At 35.5% G+C, this 24,103-nt stretch overlaps 1 protein-coding gene across 1 annotated transcript in view; it reads left to right on the plus strand.

Annotated features, from left to right (window-relative positions):
* The window catches only part of LOC105623820 (zinc finger protein castor homolog 1-like), a 55,822-nt gene extending 40,466 nt beyond the window's left edge, over positions 1-15,356 (plus strand). Inside the window, exons 6-10 of the mRNA XM_012205196.1 lie at positions 10,583-11,158; positions 11,559-13,187; positions 13,513-13,611; positions 13,745-14,660; positions 14,852-15,356. Of these exons, the coding sequence (XP_012060586.1) occupies positions 10,583-11,158; positions 11,559-13,187; positions 13,513-13,611; positions 13,745-14,660; positions 14,852-15,356 (3,725 nt within the window). The remainder of the gene's footprint in view (positions 1-10,582; positions 11,159-11,558; positions 13,188-13,512; positions 13,612-13,744; positions 14,661-14,851) is intronic.
* The last annotated feature ends 8,747 nt before the right edge of the window (positions 15,357-24,103 follow it).

Genomic DNA, 24,103 nt, shown 5'->3' on the forward strand with positions numbered 1-24,103 from the left:
TTTTATTATTTGATTATTTACTCAAATTAATTGTTTTATTTTAAAATAATTTAAGAAATGTTGAATATTAATTTAACATAAAATATTCACAAATAACACAATCACATTATATCAAATTAACACTTGAATAAAGTTAAAAATTTTAAAATGCAAAAATTGTAACAAGAACTGGTGTTAAATATATTCTACAAATATAAATATATTCTTTTACTACATGAAAGATAAGGAAGAAAAGCAAGAAAAACATCTCATATTATTCCTGAGTCTCAGGCGTCGATGAAAAATAGTGGTGCGCTTAAATAGTAGCTCGCGCTTGTTACGCACTCGTCTAACTGCCTTGTTAAGCTAATAGTCATATAACCGCGCCCCAAGAATATTCAAAGTTATTGGATACGCGATCTCGTAAATCACGGGAGCTGTGTGGTACTTTGTAAAACTTCGGAATGCATCGTACCGGCGCGAATAAGAGAAAAATCGGCGCGCGGGCGCGCGCTTGCGCATCAAGGATACCTTCCCGGTACACGTGTGAGTCTGTATGATGCGCATAGAACAAGCTCGTTGTGCCAGTTTGTCGTAAATTTCCGTTAACGAGCCGGCCGCACTGAGTCGTGGCTCGAGCGCGCTTTTCTCAGGCAACATGGCGGAGAAACAAAAAACCACCCTGCGAGAAATATGAAGCCAAGAGCTCATTGCGCGCGCGTCCGCGATCATAATTTTCCTCGCGGAAATGAAATTGTTTATTGGCCTGCCGTTATTAACGCGGAGATACTGACTCTTGCCATCTTAGATCGGACGCTGTTGGCATCGCGTAATACAACTCTTGTTTATCACGCATGCCGCTACTTCAAATTCAAAACAGATGAAGACAGATGGACACAGTCGCAGTCGTTTTACTAACCGCCGGCCAGATCAGCAAAATCGAACGAGTGAAAGGACTTAATTCTCTAGAAAGCTAACACGAAACGATTAACGCTAATCTTACGCAGCGCGGTATTAGAAGATTACATGACCAGCAGGCGGAAAGCATAGTATTACATTGGTCATTAGCAGTTGATGTGAACTTCATTAATCGGACAACCATAAATAAAATATCAATGTGCGAACGGCAAGCTAGTTGTTTACAATTACAATTAAAATTGTTGATAAATATTAATTACATTTTTAATATTGACCATTTGTGAACCGGAGCTTTCTAATGAAATAACTTATGGAAGATTTACCTGTTTTTCGGAATCACTAAATTTGATTATAATCTCAAAATTCTAAAATTTACATTTAAAAAAATGATATGACATATGTAGTTCATTTTATATGTACATCCTTCTGGCACTTAAATAAGTACATAATGGTATAAACTGCTTAAAAATTGAAATGACTTTTATTACGCTCTGTTATAATACTGGACTATCAGGAAATCTACCAGGAAATTGATATACAATACATATATAACGAGCAGAATTTTTAAAAGTTTATCACCGCTTGTCTTAGCTTTTAGCATAGCAGATTGGACTTTCTAGTTCTTAATAACTACTGAAGGTATAGTTTAGTCGCTCAACGACTTCATGTAAAATTTACGTATCGATAACATTCTAGAATTAATTCTAAAATTAACTTTCATCAAGTAATTTATTTCTATGATATATCTCATAATTCAATTGATATTGACGTTTTACAATTGTTGATATCTGCGACAAATCGCTTCCTTTTGACCTTATTCAATCACCAAGAGATAATCTTTCCAATGTTTCATAACGACTTTCATCATCGACAGATTTCCCCATTCGAATCTCTTTATTTCTTCATTGTCACCCCGCGACGGAAAATTTACTGAATGAAGATCTATCGAGAGTGAGGGAGACTCTTTCTCTCTCTATCACGGGAATCGAATTTCTTGTTTTGACAGTGAATCGCCGATCCGTGGCGAGCTGCGTTTTGTCGTGCTCACCGAAAAGTTTTCGAAAGTCGAACAAAGAAAAGCAGGAAAGAGGATCGCGAGGAACAAGCTGACACGACGGTTTCCCCTTCCGGCTATTTGAATTTGTAGAAAGGGTTCGCTTCTGTTTATTTTTTAGGGGCCAATGGAAGGAGAAATTGTGTGCGTGCGAGGGGGTAGATTGCGCGCGCTAATATTACACACGGTATTTCCCCTCGTAAAAACTTTGCGCGTCCTACGTAAGTAAGGGTGCGTTTAGTGCAAAACCGAGGGCTAGATGTGAAAATTGGAAGAAGGGTATTAAAAGTGCCGAGTACATTTCACTCGGATCGCATCTTTGTTTTCGACATCAAGACGAAAGTATCATGTTATCTACTCATCATAGGCTCTTGGAATATACGTGCGATCATATCAGAATATTTTATCACATGTGCATTGGATAATTAAAAAAAGTTCTATCGCTTTTTTAGACTGCAAAGATTGATATATGACGAAAGATCCGAAAGATAGTTTGCGTTACATTGAAAATAAGACGCATTATAGAATCTATTTATATACAAAAAATGAGAAAGTAGGTTTTTTTTAATTTTCTGATGATAATGAAAATCATGGAATGGCAAAGAATAAATAAAAAATGCTGCCGGAAATGTTTTCTGTGGTACAACTCAACGAAGGTGATTCTACATAACGGACTCCATGAAATTTATTTCTAACAATTTTATTTCTAAAAATTTGAAATATTTCTAAATATTTAGAAAAGAATGCGGAATTATTTTGTATTGACAAAGAAAATTGATTTGTACGTTCGATTCAAAAATTGTATCCGAATATCTGGCACAGCAACGCGTCCCCTCGTTAAATTTAACACGCCCGTCATAAGTAAGGGTGCAGAGGGTTTGCAGCATTCTAAAAAAGAAGGGGTTGCATGAAGGGGTCAAGGAGAGGGGGAGAAGGAGAGTAAGAGGGTGTATTAAGTAGTACGCATGTAATACTGCCCCGAAAAAATCTATACGCGACAGCGTCCGGCGGGACGAGGGCAAGCCGGATTAAAGAGAGATTGGTAAACCCCTCTGTTCATTTACTATGAGTAAAGCGATACCGGTGCCACGATATTAACAAACGCACCCTCGAGCAAAAACGAAAGAAAATAGAATTGAAGCTGCATATTTTAATTCGTTTTAATTTGAGATATCGTTTTTTGATATAAGAATTCAAACAGATAAGTCCGATCTTTTTAGTACTGTCTTCTTGATTTCCTTGAAATAATGCTATTGTCATGAGAGGAATGATCGTGGCGCCAATCGTAAAATTGTCACTTGTATGCTGCAAATCTCAAGGCGGTATCATCACGTTGACGCTCACGCATCTGCAAACATCTGTTTAACGCTCGGCTCTCCAACAGGAAAGTCACGACACGTGTACCCATTTCTTAAAGCCGTTACGTTGAATTACATAAGCTAACTGGCGGGTTGATTGGATGAAAGAAGGTACATTAGGCATATGCGCAGCCACGTGGAAACAATAGGAGTATAGTGAGAAATCGAATATTCTTGAATTATTAAAAATCTGTTATTAGATGTCTGAAAGCTTACGCACAGCTATATTAATTTTTAGAAGATTTTAACAATCTTACTTTTCTTGAGTAAAATTTGTTATAATTTATTATTTTTTTTATTTCTTCTCAAAACGTGACATTATTCTATTATAATAGTTTTCTCATCCTTAAACAATTCCAATGATTTATTTGATAATTCTTATGCTCGTAAAATTTAAAAGTGAGATTAGATATCTCTCTACGAAGATGAGTCTTGTTTGCTCGCAGGAAAGTGATGTTATGAAACGATGCAATACTGAAATCAATTGCGTTCAATAAGCATCTATGAAGATTATTCTGTACAAATATAGAAGTCTCGGACGAAGCTATAACATAGAGCAATGTAGAACCAGCGCCGAGCTTCCTTCTTTCCCTTTTCCAGTCACCTCGCGCTACCTCCCCCGAGTAAAGAAGGCGGACTAATTATAATGAACTCGTTCGCCACGAATGGGAGAACAGCCATAACGACGTTTATTCTTGTCCCGAATGATTCTACGGTCTACGACGGACAGTTGCGTCGAGCAATAAGGTGAGCCTTCAGAAGAAATGCGGCGATGTCACGCCAAGGTGCTAAATGGGTGACGACAATCTCTTTGTGATGCCAATTATTTCAAAAACTTTGAATTAAGTTTTATTGTATCAGAAGCTAAGAGACCACTTAGAACTTTGTAATTTTTATGCTCGTATCAGACTATGGAAAGAATGATTTTACTGAAATATCAAAAAGTTTAGCTAGGTATAGATCTGAAAATAATTTTGTTGAATATCAAAATAATTATGTAGAACTGCAACATTGATGGCAGTTTTAATATTCTAGCCACCTGTTTAAGCGCTCTACGTAATTATTTTGATTATTTAATAAAATTATTTTCATAACTGAAAAGCTGTAGCTGAATTTTTAGATATTTTTGCAAAATCGTTCTTTTCTTATCGTTCAAGGAAGGAAGGAAATTTTCTAGATTTTAAGTGCTAGGTTTTATTACTTACACTAGATTTACAAATGAATAGTTTTCTTGATAAAATTCACTTGATAAAAAAATGGCAAACAGATCTCTTCTTTGGGATGAAATTATAGTGTGCATTCATCATCTTCATCATCTGCATAATAACGTTCATTCTGGAATCCGATGATTATTGCTTCGAGAAACGCAGCGTACAGCAGAAGAAGAGGAAGAAAAAAAGAAACGTATAGCTGAAGGATAAATGAGCTGGATGGATCAAGAAGCAAGAGATAAGAAAAAACAAGTTATATACAATAGAAAGAAAGAAGGTGCTAAGCAAACAGGACAAGGCAATAGAAACCATAACGTAATTTTGACAGAAATAACGCCGCCACATTTGCTGAAAGACAATAAGTTTGCGACACTCTTGCGAATCTTAGAATAGTTTAGTGTCGGTTGCTGTCTCTCTCTTTCCCATTCCGCTCACTTTCTCCGTTTCTCTCCTCTCGGTTCTCCTTATATCTACTCTTTCCTCATATTCTCTCTTTGTACGAGTGATGTTGGCGCCGACATACTCTGAGCTTGCTATTCAAACGCTGGAAATCTATCAGTCACTAAAGTCGTCGATTGACTTTTATTAATACAAGACTTTTATTAATACGATCGCTATTGACACATTTAGTTACTTATTATCGAATTGTATTCAGATATATTCAGATATGTTCAGATTATATTGAAGATACGATATGTATTATAAATTTTTAATGCAAAATGTCTCTCTCGAATTACAGTCTATTGACTGTAATTTCGTCAAATATGTATTTCATTATGTCATTCATAGTATCTTGTAGCAGCCATCATTGGAAACAAAATAAAGATAAGGAAATTAGCCTTTGTTTGCTCGCTATACGGCAGGAGTGCTGCAAATCGATATGAAGTATTCCAGCGTTGATTCTGGGTTATTAAGTCGCATCTGGTCGGTGGTACCATTCGCGAAGCCATTTTTCCGGAAACAATGTCGCGACGAGTACCATTGAGGAAGGGTTGCAGACTTAACCAGGGGTTGAGGAAAAAGCAACGAATAAGGGCACGTCCGTACCTCGTGCCTGTTCATGTATTTCTTTTTTTTTCACCGGTATTTAGAACCTCTCGAGAAGAAAAAGCATTCAATGGGGGTCACCGAGGCTAAGACGACGAATCGGCGAGCGCAGCGGGCACTCCACGTATTATCCAAACACGCACTTTCGTAGGTTGCGTTAACCCCTCTATGCGCGCCTATAAACGTGTATGTAAGCACACGTGTAAGTGCGCAAAGCGAAAGAGCGAGAGAGAATGATACACGTGAACGCGCGATGAAGGCAGCAACCGTTTTCGATGTGTACCTCGTATAAAGGGTTATTCGCTCGGCCTACGGATTAATGATAAAAAAGGAAAACGACCCTGAAATACGGGGTCTTTTCAGGTTCGGGCCTTTTTGAAAATTTTAGACTCCCTCTACGCCGCGCCTCTCGGACAACCGTTCCGTTTCCATCTCTCTACGGTTTCGGGATCGGGCTCCCGATTCCCCGCTCTCTGAGCAGCTTTAAGAACTACATATAAAAGGGTTTGAGCTCAAAGCCGCTGGATGCGAGGAGGAAGGGAGCTCCGGCTACGTGTCGTCCTGGGGGTTTCACATATTTTTTAAGATTTGCTCTTTAAGCCCCGTCACGTCGTGCATATTCTCCATTTGGTGCCATCAGTAACGGCGTGATTCCGCGTGGGTGGTATCTTCCTTCTCGTTAAAGGGGAGCATCAGATCATCTTGCTTTTTTTTCTCCAATACAATAATAGATGTAAGATGAGCTTTTATGAAATTTAATTTTTTAATTTTCTAAAGTCTAAAATCTTGAACTTGTGACTCAAAGAGTATTATTGTCTCTCGCTATTCAAATGAATTAATTTTAATATAATTCTAATTAATTAAATTTATTTCATTTAACTGACAATGAGTAAAATAAAATTAATTGAATATTAATGAAGAAAATAATATGATGGAATACGAAATATTTTTTTCTTCTCAGTAATTCTCAAGCATTTTAATTTGAACGATAACATCATTCTGCACCGAGACTACAAATCGATCGGGTTTTTTCTCCTTAAAGCATTTCAAGGCCGCGGTGTGTTTCACTTACATACCATCACGATTTTGGCACGCTTCCCGGTTTGCATAATAAGCCATCGAAATATTTGACATTCTTGGATATAGAGAAGTTAATCAAAATCATGCAATGTGCATGTTATATTCTCCGAGAACTCTGGCTATTTAATGTTTATCCTTAATTGATACGATGATGCCTTATTGTACGTTAGGCCTTGGCTTGAGAAAAGCACTCCTCGATTACATACTTGAAGCTTCGACCCGGCAAACAACATACCGGTCGGCAACCAGCGCGGATTATAAATTTGTACAAACAATAGTTTCCCGCAACGTGAAAGCCAAAGGTGTCTTTAATGAGCAGCTATACAAGATACGTGACATCAAGATACGCTGCATTGCGTAATTATCCAGCCAAAGGATAAGTTAATCGCCGTAACCGAATGTTACGCAACGGCGCGTAACTGGAAGCATATCCGGTGACACCGGCGCTTATTATTAAATCGGCCGGAGTTACTCGACTTCGCTGAAGAGCGATCTGATTCACGTGAGTGCCAGTAGAACTTTTGGATTCGCGAAGAAGTAATGTGAAGCAAAATACTTGCTGCTTCCATCCAAAGATGTATATTTCTTATTATAACGCGGGAGAATAATGTTCTCCCGCTACACTTTTTTCCTTCTCGTAACACTCGTCTCTCTTTCTCTTTTTCTCTCTTTTTTTCCTTTCTTAGTCCCTCTTTCTTTCTCTTTCTTTTTCTTTCCTTCTGAAGACTAAATTCTTTCTCTTTTTATACCGAGATACGCTCTTGCAGAAACGCACGGGCAGTCAATGTACGCGCGTTCCCTCCGTTTCTGACGGGCACATATACCACGAAGAGCGGGGAGTCCCCGCGAGAGAGCCACGAGAAATATTCGACAATTTTTAAACTCGTTCCTGAACACGCGGGCATTCAAACGCGCGCGCAGCCTTGCAGTCAGCAAGTAGGAATTTCTGAGAATCAGTCTCGTCCTGGTAGGGTGCACTGAATAACGCGTGTGATAGATGTTGGTGGGATTAGGACACTCGAGGCCCGGAGGACACTTCGGTTTCGGGCAATGTGACATATGATTTGTTATCGTTCTGTGATCGACTCCGTGGCGTTCGATAAATCAAAGAAAAGCAGTCGCAACACTTTTGTTTTTAATTCGTTGACATGATCTAACTATTATATACAATTATCTTTTCATATGTCACTCATCTCATGCTGCTCAGTATTTTTAAAAAAATTGAAGCTATTATCGAATTATAATAGAATTGAAAAGAATTGAAAGAATTGAAGCTAATATCGAATTATATTAAATTATAATAGAATAGGAAATCCTTTCAATAAGAATACGAATATATATATCCTGCATGGCACAGATTATTCCAGAAATGTTTCAGCAACTGTAATATTCCTCTAATATTGTAATAACACTATGACATAGAAGCTTGCAGCAACATTGTTACTGTTGTAGCAATACTTAGGTTTTATTTTTAAAAAATGAAAAATAATACCATTTGGATTTCATTTTTTAATTTTTTTGTTTGAGAAGCATTTTTATTTTTATTTTTATTTTTACTATATTTTATATATTTTTTTCGAAAGATTAACTTTTTATGAAAATCATTTTATATGTCGCACGTCTCAATTTTGTAGATTTAAATATCTTCAGTATATAATGTATCAATCTAATACCCACCAAACGGCACAAATGAACGTTTGTAGAAGAGGTTTGTTGTTCACAATATTCGACATGCCCGAATAATAAAATTTAAATACATTCTGGCAAGAAATGCAAATGTGGCCGCTTGAGAGTGCTTTAACTGTGGAATTATTCGTTTAAGTAAAAAAAAAAGGGAGAGAATGGCATAGTGTGCGCGCACAGTTTATTTCCATCTCTCGTGTGCGCATTACCTCGGGAGATAATTATCGCAAGCGAGGATTGGTCAACCGAATTGCGTCTTGCGCTCAATATTTTCTTGCGTGTCGCGGCCGTTTCAAGTCTTTTAGAAGAGCTATGAACGCGCGCGCCAGTAAATGCTTACGCGCCTCTCGCTTTGCCCGCGGCCACGCCGCGCTTTTTGCATATGCGTATTGCGATCGGCCCGATAGTTTTTTTTTCGCCGACCATTCTTTCCTCTCCCGCGCTCTCTTTTTTTTTGCCCTCTCTCTTTTATTTCGTGGCATATCCATACGCGCGTCCATCGGACAACCAGTTTTCGGTCGCGCGGGAGAGCGCCATAGGTCGACGAACGTGCTCATAACTCGCGGTATGTGTATCAGAAGTCATTCTGGTATGCGCGACTCCTCTGGCGATGTGAACGCGAATCGTATTATCCAGAATGATAGTATCGCTCAAGAATACACGGTCGGTAAAATAAGATGGTTGCCTGTAGAGGAATGTATACCAGCGACCTACAGCTAGTATCGACCGAATACCTATTTGACTATCGCATGGAAATTCGAAAAGAACTCGTGTAGATTTCTAGGACAGTATGTGATCTATTGAGATTTTGAGCTTTGAAAATTTTGATGTAACTTTTGGATTTTTAATATTTTACAAATATTTTGTTATATTACTATAGCACATTTTGTGCTATATCGAAAATATATTAATATTAATATTCACTTTAAATAAAAGTGAAGAATCTTTCTATTGAGATATTATTGTTTATTTGATTTAATATTCTGAAATATTTTTTCGTATTTAATAGTTTGTTATATTATTTTGTTATATTACTATAGCACATTTTGTGCTATATCGAAAATATGTTAACGTAATATTCACTTTAAATAAAAGTGAAGAATCTTTCTATTGAGATATTATTGTTTATTTGATTTAATATTCTGAAATATTATTTCTGAAATATTATATTTTTTCGTACTTAATAGTTGATTTAATTTAATAAATAAGATTTTCTCACGGAAAACTAAAATGAAAACGCAAATCTCTAGCATTCAATTTTGAAATTTGATACAATTTTTATATTTATAGTACTTCGCAAATATTAGGTGTAGTAAAAAGAAATCCATTATTTTTGCATGAAATTGAATGGAAAAATAATGGATTTCTTTTTACTACAGCTAATATTTGGATATTGTATCATTTTGCGTTAAATAAAACTATGTTGATGTAATATATATACGAGATCTGATAAAAAAATAAGCGGACTTTTTTAATTACTCGGCAACGGAGCGTCCTAGCGACGTGCAGTTTGCAGCACTACAATTGTTATAATCTTCCGAGTAACTGAGTTTTTTTAATTATTTACATCTCATTTAGTTTCAAAATTATTGCTATTTGAGTGCAAAACGTGTTTTATTGTATTTGTAATTTTAGTGTATTGAATTTTTAGGAACTGATTTTAATGTTGGGAACAAGAAAAAGTCGCAGAGAACAAGGTCTGAGGAGGTTGGGAGAGGATAGTCTGATTTTTGGCACAAAACTTGCGAATTAACAAGGCTGAGTGGGCAGGCGCATTGTCATAGTGAAGGAACCATTTTTCAAAACGCCGTCGTATGACTAGTAGTTGATTGTTTGATTTTGAGGCAAAAATTGCAAAAATTCATTTCGAGGCGAAAATCGTCACGAACACTAAAACACGTTGCACTCAAATAACAACTTTGAAATTAAACTTACTTTTAATTAAATAGAAATGACAATTAAATAGAAATGATGGACAATTATTATCGAGATATTCTTGTTTATTTGGTTTATTAAATGAAAATCAACATACGAGATTAACATACGTATATAAACATACGTAAGTGATAAACGCCATGGGGGTTTATTTGATTTAATTTTTATAATATTAGGTATGGGGAAAAGTTCGTGGCATTTTTTTAATCTAACGGGAAAAATGCCATGAACTTTTTCCCGCACCTGATATATTTTTCGTACGTCGACGTATCAGTCGTTTTAATTTAATAAATTAGATCCTCCCTCATTTGTCGCAGCCTTGCTCAGGCAGAGTATGTCTCCGGTGGCGGATTCTCTGATGAGTGGTTCCAAGACAGTGTCCCAACCAATCATCGATTATTCCCGATATGTGAGAAGATATGCATCCAGTCAAGAATGCGGCAGTACGTATTGCAAGGAACTGGGTTGTAGGGAGCACTTTCATTGTCTGGATTGTAGCGGAAGAGTATTTGTGAAGAAAGAAGAGATGATCAGGCACTTCAAGTGGCATAAGAAGAGAGACGAGTCTTTGCAGCACGGATTCATGAGATATTCGCCGACGGACGATTGCTCGGAAAAACACCCTGGCCGGTCTTGTCCGCATAATAGAAAGCAGACCCACTATCACTGCATTCACGAGAATTGCGACAAAGTGTACATATCGACATCGGACGTGCAAATGCACGCAAATTATCATCGCAAAGACTCTGCCATCATACAAGAGGGTTTCCAGCGATTTCGGGCCACCGAAAGTTGCGCGACTGACCATTGTCCGTTTGTTGGACAACGTACCACGCACTTTCACTGTCGTCGACCAGGATGTCGGTTCACATTCAAAAATAAAGCCGATATGGGTAAGAATGCTTGCGTGATTAATGATCGCCCATGTTCTAGATCGCGTGCTATCGTCAATCAAATCCCTTTATTGAAAACTTATATAGCATGTCAAATGTTACAGATTTAATTCATATACTGAAAAACAATTACGTTGATAAATTTTATATTTAACATACCTTGTTATATTCTCTATAGAAAATATCATTCTCTAAGAGAGACTCAGAAACTGATCATAACAGCCATTCATGTTCTGACAAAATCCTGCAAATAAGAAAAGATATGTACCATCTGGCTGTAACTAATGCGAATTACCAGAATTAATCAAAAGAGATCAATCTCTGATTAGAAGACATCTAATATTGTTGTTTCAAATTTTCGTGATTTGATCTACAAGATTTCTTTTATTTTTTTTTTCAGACAAGCACAAATCTTATCACATCAAGGACGAGCAATTAGCGCGCGACGGTTTCAAGAAATTTATGAAATCGGAAGCCTGCCCTTTCGATCAATGCCGATTCTCCCGGGTTTGCAATCACATTCATTGTATACGACCGCACTGTAGCTACGTTTTGCATTCGTCCGGTCAGCTTTTTTCACACAAGCGAAAACATGATCGTCACGATACAGAACTTGCTTATCGGAAGTACAAGCCGGTCACTACGGTAGGTGGTATTCGTCCACCTGGGTCATGGGCGCCGGACGAATTAAGCGCTCAAAGTTTATCTTTAAGTTTGAACGGTGAGAGCTCGAACGAAGGTAGAGGTTCTCCATCGTACTATTCTTTGGAAGATTCTTTTCAAAGTGCTAGCGACCTCGCTATGGATCTCACTGCTCCGACCACTACGGCCAGCGGAAGTTCCGTTAATCTCGAGCAGCAGCAACAATTTCAACAACTCACCGCCGCCGAATTGGCCTATCTGATACCGGCCACCTCGGATTGCGTCTGTAACACCGGCAGAGAGCACCATCATTGCGGATTAGACCGCTGTGGAGCGACCTTGAAGGATCCCCGGGAAGTTAGAGAACATCTGAAGGAACATGAGACGCAGGAACGTATAACGGACGCTTTCTTTGAAGAGGGCGGCTGCGATGATAATTGTCCGTACGCAGACAAAGAGAAGCATTATCATTGCAATTGGGAGAACTGCCGAGAAGTGATACTTTCCACTGACAAGCCATTTCGTAGATTGCAGCATTACAAGATTCACGAGTACAGTCGACAATTAAATCTCTCTTGTTCTTCGCATGCTCTTTCCTCCGATGTCACATTGACCCACCTGACAAACATCGACGCGATGTTCAGGCGAAAGCGCGGTAGACCTCCTAAAAATCGCGTGATAGAAATCTGGTCAGGCGGCGACCCCGCAACACACACTCACGATTCGCCGCAGGCGATCTTCACAAGTTTTAAGCTCCCCAAACCGCAAACTCCTAATTTAACATCTAATATGCTAATGGATGATCGAGAAGGTAGCGTGTCGCCCTCGAACAGTTTGGGCGAGCCCGATGGATTCGCTACGTACAATTCAGAAGGATGTCCGGACACGGCTTGTGTGCTTAGATCAACTAGGCATCATCATTGTTCCCAATTACGATGTCATTTTTCCACCGATCGACCAGACCAACTGCTCATGCATAGTAAAGATTTTCACGACAATGTCGACATACCGCCAGGCTTTGCCTTCTATGACAAGATGGTCGACTGTCGACTGACTGGCTGTCACAGTAATCGCGTTAATCGGCATTTCCATTGTACTAGACCGAATTGCGGGTACTCGTTCGTTAGATATTCAACAATGGCATTGCACGAGAAGCAACACTCCTCCGGTCACGTCGAACTTTGTGGTCAAGAATCGAGCAATCAAGAATGTCAAACACAGCTTCAATCATTGATTCAGGAGACGAAACCAAGAATCCAGGTGAAGAATCCAGCCGAGTTAATCGAGAAGCTTGACGAGAGTCTAACGGCAGCTGATCAGGAGAGCAGGTCGATAATCGAGGACAAGGAATCCGAACTTGCGAGTCCTGATAATGGCAAGACTACCGGTAAGTATGAGAAAAGAGCGTACTGATCAATGCACCATAATATTTGGGCAAGTTTCATTCAACAATAATCTTTTTTTTTTTAAGAAACATCAGATACTTTCTTCCACTCAAGTACATATGCATGCTTTTCTTGCACGTAGTCGCACATCAGTTTATATGTCACATTTTGCGTTTGTCATTGAAGTAGGATACTCTTTGCTATTCTTCCGTTGTTTTGTCTCATGAGAGTATTTGTTTTCTCATGTATATATACTATATACACGGTGGTTGTATTCATAGCGGGCTGTATATTTGAAGTGTTGGTTGTTTGGTTGATTGTTGCTAGTGGTGAGGGCGGCTGGCACCTATTATCCGGTCAGCGGACCGCCGAGCGAACCCGCACTTCCGGGCGTCGTGCTATCCATGCGAACTTCCGTGCACCAAGGTTCGTCTGTCTCTTTTCGACCAAGTTTTGTGCTTTTGAGAGTGTTTCTGTATTAGTAAATTAGTTCTCTTACTTACGTCTATAGTGTTTGCGGGCGTACGATCCAAGCTCAGAGAAATCTTTGACATTGCAGAATCGCCGGTTATATCATCTATGAGCACTACCTCGCCGCACACCTTGTATGGACCGGAGCAAAGCTGTAGCAGGCCGTTCTGCAAGCTGAAACGCAAGAATCATTATCACTGCAACGCGTGTAATCAGGCTTTCTCCGAGTTAGATCGCTTGGTTGCGCATATAGCGAAGCATTCGACCGGTGCCATTCTCAGCCAGCAGCAACACGACATGGTTAGCCCGTCGCCTAATCAACTGCAGCATGATTACATCACGCAACTGTCGCAGAAACACGACTTTATGTCGCCGAATGCTCAAATGGCTCAGAACATTCAGAATTTTCAGAACCAAATGCAACGGCAGATGCAGCAGACTCTTAATCAACAATCTCAATCGAAAGACATTAAATTGGAAAAACCGAGATGTAGTATCGATATCGGTGTGCAAAATGTCCCGAACGTTAAGCGGGAACCGTCCGAAATTGTATGTAGGGACGAAGGCAATAATACTGCGATAGATAATCACGAAAACGGTCAATTGGCGCAACCACCAATTCAACCTAGCAATATGCAACAGCCTTCGATACCGACAAGTTTCGAACTCGATCTCAGTCACGGCTTTCACTTTCCGAGCCCCGCTGTGATGGCCGCGATGAATCAACAGATCGCCCTGATGAATCAGGCCTTACCGCCGTTTCTTCAGCATGGTGGAATGTATGCCGGCGGACCTGGACTGATGTTTGCACCCGGATTACCACCGACCAATTTTCTCCCACCTGCGAGAGACGAAAATCCTCTAGCTTCACTAGCAGCTAATCTTAATTTGAATAAACGATCTCTCTCACCGCCAGATGCTAATTCGCCGGAAGCCAAGAAGCAAAGACTTCATCATTCAATGCGTATGCTGAAGGATGAACCTGTACCAGAAGGATATGTCAGGTTGGTGTAATTGCAATTAGAAGTTCTCTTTATGTTTTCTGATTGGATATACTTTTAGATACTTTTAGATCTACAGGAGTAGTTGTATCTTAGTAAAAAAACTTCCAACAGTTGTAAAATAAATATTCTGTTGAACATAGCTATTGTTTTGTTAATGATTGGTTGAAAATTTTATTTTATTGCTGTTACAGATTCAGATTCAACGAGGATTGCAGGTATCCTCATTGCGGCTACAGAGAGCATCAAACTCACTTTCACTGTATGCGTCAAGATTGTGGCTATTCGTTCTGCGACAAAACTCGATTTGTGCAACATACCGCAAGGCATGAACGGCTAGATACCTTGATGGGAGGTGATTTCCAGCAGTATCGGGCTAACGTACCATGTGGCAGGGCTCAATGCGCGTATACATCATCCCTCGGATCGATGCAAAACAAGGCGTCACATTTTCACTGTTTGAAGTGCGACTTCGTCTGTACTGACACGAATAAGGTGGTCGCTCATCGGCGGCAACATGCCAAGCTGGACAGTATCGCAGCGGCAGGTTTCCAAAAGTTTACGCCCAGTCAACCGTGTGGAGCTGTGCAGTGTCAACACTCTGGCAAACAGACGCATTATCATTGTTTGCAGTGTCAATATGCAGTATTGGGTCTGGCGCAAATGTCGGCGCACAAATACCGACACATGGACACCTAACGATCTCCCGTAGAATTTCTGCGCGTTACAGGACGCCCGAATAAAGCATTACTTTGGTCCCTGTAGACATTCCCTAGAGAATGGCATTGCCTATTCTTCTCCCGACTAGGTGGAAAATCGAGCGAAACCAGTAGGGGACTAGTCAACGACTTTGTCGCAACTCGATGCCCACCGTCGATAATTGTCCCGCGTAAAAGAAAGTCTAAAACGGTCGTCCGCGAAATTTCGAAAGACGCCCTTTAAAAGACAAATTCCTAGTCCCTATAGACATTCCCCGAAAAAAAAAAACTTGAATACCTCGATTGTTCACGATCGAGCAACGTTCCTGGTAATATGGATGATTAGTGGCAACCTGTAGGGGGCTAGTCAATAACGTTTATCTTCAGAACGAGTACTATTAGGTTGAGAGCTTTGAATCGTTTCGTCAAGATACGTTTGGTATCTGTGGCTACGTCGAGAAAATACGTTAAGGCGATTCGGTCTTTTTTTGTTTTTTGTTTTTGTATATAGAATCTAAATATTGAGGTAAACCGGCGACGAAGAATCGGAGAAACATATGCATCTAGCAATCTTTACAGACTCTAGTAAACGCTTCCACGTATAAACAAGAACTTTGATATGGGATAAATTCAATCAAGAATTACGAGATCTATGTCGAATCTTAAAATATAATTCTTCCGGACTATGAATCTTGAGAACCGGGAACGAGGAATGCGAGGATCTGGCGTAGCACTAAGACAATAATACGAAGACAAGTCTATAATATAGCTTTAGCATGAAAAAAAGACAAATTATAATATTTAATAGGAGAAAAAAGGTACCTTGTACATTTTTCCCTTTGTTAGTATCATTCTGTGTACCCTCCGCGTGAAGTCCTTACGACAATCTAGGTAATAGAATAGTTTAATGCATTGTCCGTAAAAAATAAAGAAAAATAGTAATACGAAGTGGCAAGTCGGCGACGCGACAATTGATACTCTGTATGCATTGCGAGATAGTAGGGATTAATGCGATTGTCATATCTTTCGCTTTGGTACTGAAGAAGTGAGAGAAAGATATCATTTTCCTATCGTCTAGACTGTAAAATTAAAAAATGCCTGTTGCGTTATGTCGGCAATATTAGCGTTCCTGTTGCGCATTCGATAACGAGAAGATTCAATAATAGTTACAATATTGAGTGCTCTTTATCTCTCTGATTGTCTTTTATATTTGTTGTAAAAATTTTCAGAACAGTTGCTTTGTATGCGTCTTTCGATTAGTAATGACAAATTATTTATTTAATTAATTCATGTAACAGAGTTTGATTGTGCAATGACAATGATCGATTATAACTCAATAAATATAAAGGCGAAATTAGAGAAAGAATGGGTTTAATCTTCAAAGAAAAAATCAATTAAAGAAGATTTTTATCATAAAAATACTGTTTTTATTAAAATCCTACACAAGAAATATAAAATTCATTTTTATATACATCGTTAAAACGCTTTATTTGTATTATTTCGATGTTATTAATACTGAAATAATATGTGTAAAGTTTTAACGATGGATATCAAAAATGAATTTTATATCTCTATTACTTTTTATAACTTTAAATATTTAAATATTATTAACTTTAAGTGTGTCCATTGCCACCGCCACTTTAGTCATGGTACTACATTTTAATTTATAGCTATCTTGATACAGAAATTTTTTGGAAAATTGAATTTTAAGCTAAAGATAGCATTAAATATTTTAAAAATATATATTTTTAAATAAAAAAAAACTAAGTTTTTTGTTTATTTTAAAATTTTTAGGTTTTTTTGATTATTTTTATCTTTAGGCGAAATAAAAAGGAGTAGTTCTGGAGGGTACGCGATGAATATTACAACCAGTATTGATAAATTGAATGTTAATTAGAAAGACTGCGAGTTGAGACACAAAAATGAAAGAATAAAGAAATGTGATGATCGTTGAACGATCAAGTTAGAGAACGATAATTAAGAGTTTGAAGAGATAGAAGTTATATGTGGAAAGTTATTATATGGACAAAGAAGATAAAAGAAAGAAAAAATATATTCAAGTATGTTTTAAAAAAAACAGTCGCTGATCGACATAATGCAAAGCTGTTTAATATATGTGTGTATGGAATATATGTATTATAATTGGTATGAATCGTTCAAGAGGAACAGATTTCTCGCTTCTTCTATTCCTAAAGCACGCTCAAACATTGATACGATTCCATTTTTCATTCGATAATTTATTTTCTCGCGTATATAATCTCGCCGTATACTTCTTATCGTATTAAGAATATCTTCGTTGTCCTTCACTGAGAAAAAAATTGTTTATTTGTCTTTATTTCTTTCGTTGGAGAATGTATGTATTTAAGTCAAATATATGTTTAACTTAAATGCATACATTCTTTATAAAAAATTAAGACGACTTAAATTAATTTAGTTAAATGAACAATTTTCTTTCTCAGGGTTCTTGTTTTTAGACGTGACTACTTATACAACTTTATCCGAGAAACGTCTTAAGAACATCCTTAAGATGTAGAACATATTCTGAACGTCTTTAGAACGTCTCTTGGAGATTTATTATGTATGGCTAGAGAAGAGACAGAATGAATTTTTACATTAATTAAGTTTATCTCTTCGCGACAAGATACAGTCCGTTTGCACAGAAAGTGATAATAATACCGGATGAACGATAAGGAGAGTATCCGGAGAGCTTAGCGCGTATGTTTTCACATGAAAACCAAAAGAAATACACACACATAACTTCTCGGCGGATAAGTAAACATAATACACAAAAAAATATGCGACTGCTCGGCGAGAAATACGCTGAGGTGCCTTTTCCGAACTTTTGTAGAACAGTGCCTTAGCAATTTAATGAACAATGGATATGCAAGAAACTATTTGTTCAATATAGCAGCATAACCTAATTGATAATCAGATCACACTGTTAGACTTACATTTCATTTGTAGCTATGATCGAATTTCGGAACAGATTACTATAATTACAATTAACTACGTTTACATCGATAAATCAAACAAAGATTGAATTCTAATTCTGAAAGATAGTTAATTCTAAAGATAACAATTTCTTAAAACAATTATCGATCTTGATGATCATATCAAATGTTCCCAAGTTAGATTTTTCTCCGATTTTTAACTGACTGAACGAAAAACGATCATAGATTTAATAGTAAATGGAAGATGTTAGTGCCTTAAAGATACTACAATTAGATAAAATGCCGCAGAATGTAGTCGCCGATATTTAAATGGCCATTTTCTAACGTTTTTACATTTTTTTATGAAATGTCTATAATTTGTTTAAAAGAAAAAAATATTTAATGTATTATACAACAATTTATCATCGCCGAGAACTTTCTTGATTTTTCACATTAAAATTTGATTTTTTAGAGTGTTTTGCAAAAATTTCTTGGAATTGTATTCAACATTTCACTCAACAATTTGTTGATGTGAAATTTGTTTGCGCGTATACTGTAATTAATATTTTCAGTAAAAATAATCTCTCTTATACAATGTTATAACAGCAAAAATACTTTCGAATGTTTAGTCCTTGAATATATCATGAAGACATTTACATTTTGTAATGTCACCAGAATGTGTCTGCTTCCAATTAAGATACCGACAAATTTTTTTTATTAGAGATTAATCAACATTTGTTTCAATTTATAATATTGTAAGTAGACATTGGTCGACTATAAATTTAAAATCACAAGAAGATATCGTTTTTATAAATATGCGTTGTTATTGTCAAAGTCCAAAACCCGGCAAAAATATAAATAATTTCTTAAGTAAAAAGAATCTCATCAAACGTCACATATCAAAAACATTGTAATAAGAAATTGTATTTTATCTTTGACAGTACTTTTATTTGCAGAAGAATATTAATTACGTAGCGACAATAATTGTGAGGTAAAAAAAATTATAAGATAATTATATATCAAACAACATCTTGATAAATAATGACAAAATTGTTTATTTAATTGAAAGTCTCATCCGTAAAACCCAATAATTATGAAAAAGTGTATTAAATTTTTCGAAGCAACAATACAAAGAGTAAAGTTCACGAAATATTAAAATTTAAAAGGTTACATTTAATTCTTACGATTTTTGACTTCACACTACTGAACACATAAACAACCAAGTGAGACAGATCGATCGCGATTATTCTAGGGGAACCGATTTACATTTCGATCGGTCGAACCTTCGGAAGTGAATCGAGGATCTCAATGTTCTAATAGTTTTCTTAAAATATTACAATAGTAGCATTCCATAGCAAGTCGATAGTCATCGATCCTATCCACGTCGACGGTGCGTTGTCCTTACGCGACAATTTAAAAATCGTGAGGAAAGTTCGTCGATCTTGTGGTATCGTGTATCGTATCAGCGATGTAACGCGATATTAATCCTAGAAACAAAAGAAGAAAACAAAAAAGTATCGTTCTCAGAAGATATCGTTCGCATCGGGAACGTGGAGAGGCTAGAGTCCAGCCATTAAACAAGTGCCATAAAACCACGCTGTAAAAATCGAAGTACTGTTTTGCTATATTAAGTCAAGAGACACTTGCGCGGGACTATGGAAGATTCAGCATGTGGTCGATAGACAAATCTGTATAATATTTATTTAGTATTTAGGATCGAGGAATGCGTGAGAAAAAGAAAAGAGAGTGAACAGAGAACAATAGAAATATTTGAATGAGAATGAGCAAAATTTATCTGCTTGTAATTGCGAGAGATGAATTTTGATTGAATATTGAGTGAAAAAATGAGAGAGAGAGAGAGAGAGAGAGAGAGAGAGAGAGATTTAGTAACAACGATGTATGGTTGCCTTATAAATATGAATCCTTTATTATATACATAATATATATAATTTATAAATATTATATATATTATTATATAATATGAGATATACATATATAATAACGTGGTCATTGTTCGAAAACGACAACCGTAGTAAGATAAGAATAAAGCGAAACAGTATACCCCAGTAGAGCGTATTATTATTCGAGAAAAGCTAGAGAGATTCTATCGTATGATCGTTAGTGCTAAAATATCCATGTATGGATCTAAGAGAGAAGAAGCTATTATATAATTTTATCTATTATTATTATATTATTAATATTATTACTGTTTAATTTTGACCGTCACGCTCGCTTTGTAGCCTTCGAATTTACACAGCAAGCATGCGGGCATTATTCTATGTATTATTCTCTATATATTATTATTATTATTTTTATTATTTGAAGTTTTGCCTATCACATCCACCTTGCAATCTTCGAACTTACAAGGCGAATGTGTAGGCTCTATTAATATTATTATTATATTAATGAATATGGAACCACATCGTATGTAGCTGTGATTTTGCTTTCAAAAAGTAAAAATTAAAAATATTTATAGTAACTGAGATATCTCTACTTATATTCCATTCAATTATTACCTTTAATCTACGCTTGCGATTTTTATTACATATTATTTAGGTTTTTTTTTAAAGTAGTTTGGATCTAGCAGAGATATTAATTAATTAAAATGATGAAACGATCTGTATCATAACTTATCGGCGCGTTTCTCAATTCAATTTTCATTCTTATTCAGCATTTTCATGAGGTAATAGGAATCCAATTTCGTCATGACGCGGACGTTGCACTTTCGCACATAAAAATCCTAGTCTTCCAAGAAATATTCGATATCAGTCACGATATTAAACGCCTCATTATATTCATATAATTGTATGTAAGAGTTACGCGTTTGAAAAAGTTAATGTACAGACAAAAAAATCGTTGCACTGTCCAGAACAAATAATGTCAAAGTGCAAAATCTTTCGATGAATTTTAGACAGGTCTTTAACTTTTTAATGTGTTTCTTGACATTTTGAATGAAATAGTCATGAGACTATTTAATTAACAGCTCAGTCGCTGTTTTCTATTTCATTTTTTTTTAAATTAATTATTATGATTAAGATAGCAAAAATTGCATTCGTCAAAATCCGTTAACGAAACATTTTAAAAGTAGGATTTAAAGAAAGAATTTAAAAATAAGATTTAAAAATGGGCCAAAAAAAGATGAAATTAATTTGAAATTTATGTATATGTAGATTCCTGTTTTTACTTCATTTGGATATTCTCATTTCTCAATTATGATTATAACAATTTATAATAAGTTATTATTTAATTAACTTTAAGTATACATATTTTTAAGTATACATATTTTATGTTGTAAATATTGTTCTAGTCACTTTGAAACTTTCGATAAGATCACATTTACACCAAATAAAAAATTCTATTGTAGATAATTTAAATTCCACAATGATTTACGTAACTTCGCAACAGTTTGAAATTAACTTTAATAAAGTCAGTCAAAATTGTTTTGAAATTTTCTAACCACGTCCGTAGTGGTATATTCTTCTCGTTTAAACACTTATTCATCCTGACTATTAGAGTCAATCAAATGTATGATAGTGAGAAATGATCCAAAGTGAAAGAGATACATTGAGAAAAACCAAGAGCAATAGATAAAAAAGAAAAATTAGATGATATAAACGTGCATTACAGCATTACATTTGATTAATTTTTTATCGATTTCTTGGTGTTTTAACGGTTTCTTGGTTTATAAAGATATGACTTTCAATTTTTCTTGGTTTTACATTACATTACAATGATCGCAATTTACATTTTTATATTTAAAAAATCGAGCATCACTTCAATCTATTGTATGCAAAAAATATATTATAATAAAATTTTTGAATTATTATTCCTTTCATGAAAAATCAACATAATTGATTTTGACATAATTAAAAATGAGCACATATTGAAAATAACAACAGATATTGAAAATAAAAGAGTTATGTATTAAAAAGTTTGTTTTATGACAACTTTATCGACAACATATTATTTATTCATCTACAAACATAAAAATTACATAGTTATATCGTCAAAATGATTTTTGTTTTCTTCTAAATTTTGAGAGAATAAATAATTTTATTAATTTTTATTTCTTATTTCATATTATTATTCGTTTTTATTGTTATCTTCCTTACATTGTTTAAATTAAAACATATTTGAATAAATAATCATTTGTTAATATTTTAATATATTTTTTAATGAAATAAAAAGAGACAAATAAAATAACTTTTTATCATTAAGACAAAGCAAGTTATATATTTATATTATTGTTATATAAATAAAAGATAATGCTTTTTGAGAAAGAGATAAAAGAGGTATGGCATAAAATTAAAATTTTAAATAAAAAGTGTATTGTGCCAATGTAACTACAAAGTTCCGCTAAGTTTGTATTGTGGATAAGAATTTCCTAAACACGTGATCATTTCGTGATGAAGACGGATGGTCAATGGAATTGTCAACAGTGAGTGCACATGTTGCAAGCGTGACTCCGTAATTTGGCTTCATCACAATTCTTGTTGTAGAAAAGAGAAAGGAATGATCTAGAATTTCAAGTTATTTTAATCTTAAATTTAATTTTAATATTTAAAAAAATTATTTAAATCGCAAATACAAAAAAATAGCTTTTATAGATATTTCATTCAATTATTCAATAATTGTGGAAAAAAATAACATGAAGAATTCTCAATGATTTCTGAGAGCAGATTAAATTATATATTTATCAATATATATTTGTAGTTCCTTATTTATCAATAGATTATTTGTAATTCTTTATTTGTAATTTCTTATTCTAATAAAAATTTGACTTGCATTTATTAACACGTGATGAACATGATGAGATAACAACTTATAAATTTAGTAAACTATGATAAACTATTAGATTAACTGGTATTTTAACGGTTTTTTTTGAAAAACTACTTTTGCAAATACTGACCTTGTTAGAATTACATCATCCCGCTTTTCTTAGCGCCAATGAGAATATTATTCGCTCTCACATGCTGGACACAGATAACGAACTGTGATTAATTTGATATTCGATCTACATGTGTATAAATTCTACATTGCAAATGGCAAAAGAAAAAAAATCAACGCTCAAAAGATTCGCCGATGCTCTCTGCACTGAATGTTTTTGTGCAATGATCGACATTGCAGAGCAACGCGTGTAAGCGATGAAGCAAAAGTGAAAAAGAAGAAAATTACTGATTTGAAACAGCATAATACAACGGAAAGTTCACTAATTACAAGTAGAAAATTGATATCAATAGAGAACGAAATTCGTTGTAAAATATTTACAATAAACAAGTTTTTTCTAAAAATTATAGAATAGTAAAATTTATAGAATTTTCAGAATTTTTCTATTGTCACGTTTTTCAGTTAAAAAAAATTATGAAGAAAATTAAAATTTGTGTCAAAAGACTCTTATAATTTATAAAATTTTTTCTTCGATGTTTCGCGCAGACTTGGTTATTTTCAATCCAACATTTTCAGAACAGAAAACACATATTTTTGATATCGGATGATAAATTACTGCCAGCAAGGTGTGTATATTTTTAAAGCCGATTACATGCATAAGTACTCGATGCGTCAGAGAATTAATACAACTGCCACATGTATCTGATATATTATCAGATATGAAAAATATTTTGAATGTATTCTCCATGTTATATTTTGTGATGAAGATATACAAGTCAAAACACGGTTGAATCATTTAATTCATAAATAGATGCAGATAATACTTAGTTCTTTTAATCGAATATAGTTATTTTTAAAAAATCGTTAATGGAATTTTTAATGAGTCGCAAATAAATTCAAATAACCTAACACGTTATGAACATGTTATAAA

The sequence above is a fragment of the Atta cephalotes genome, assembly GCF_000143395.1.
Source record: "Atta cephalotes unplaced genomic scaffold scaffold00065, whole genome shotgun sequence".
NCBI classification, from domain to species: domain Eukaryota; kingdom Metazoa; phylum Arthropoda; class Insecta; order Hymenoptera; family Formicidae; genus Atta; species Atta cephalotes.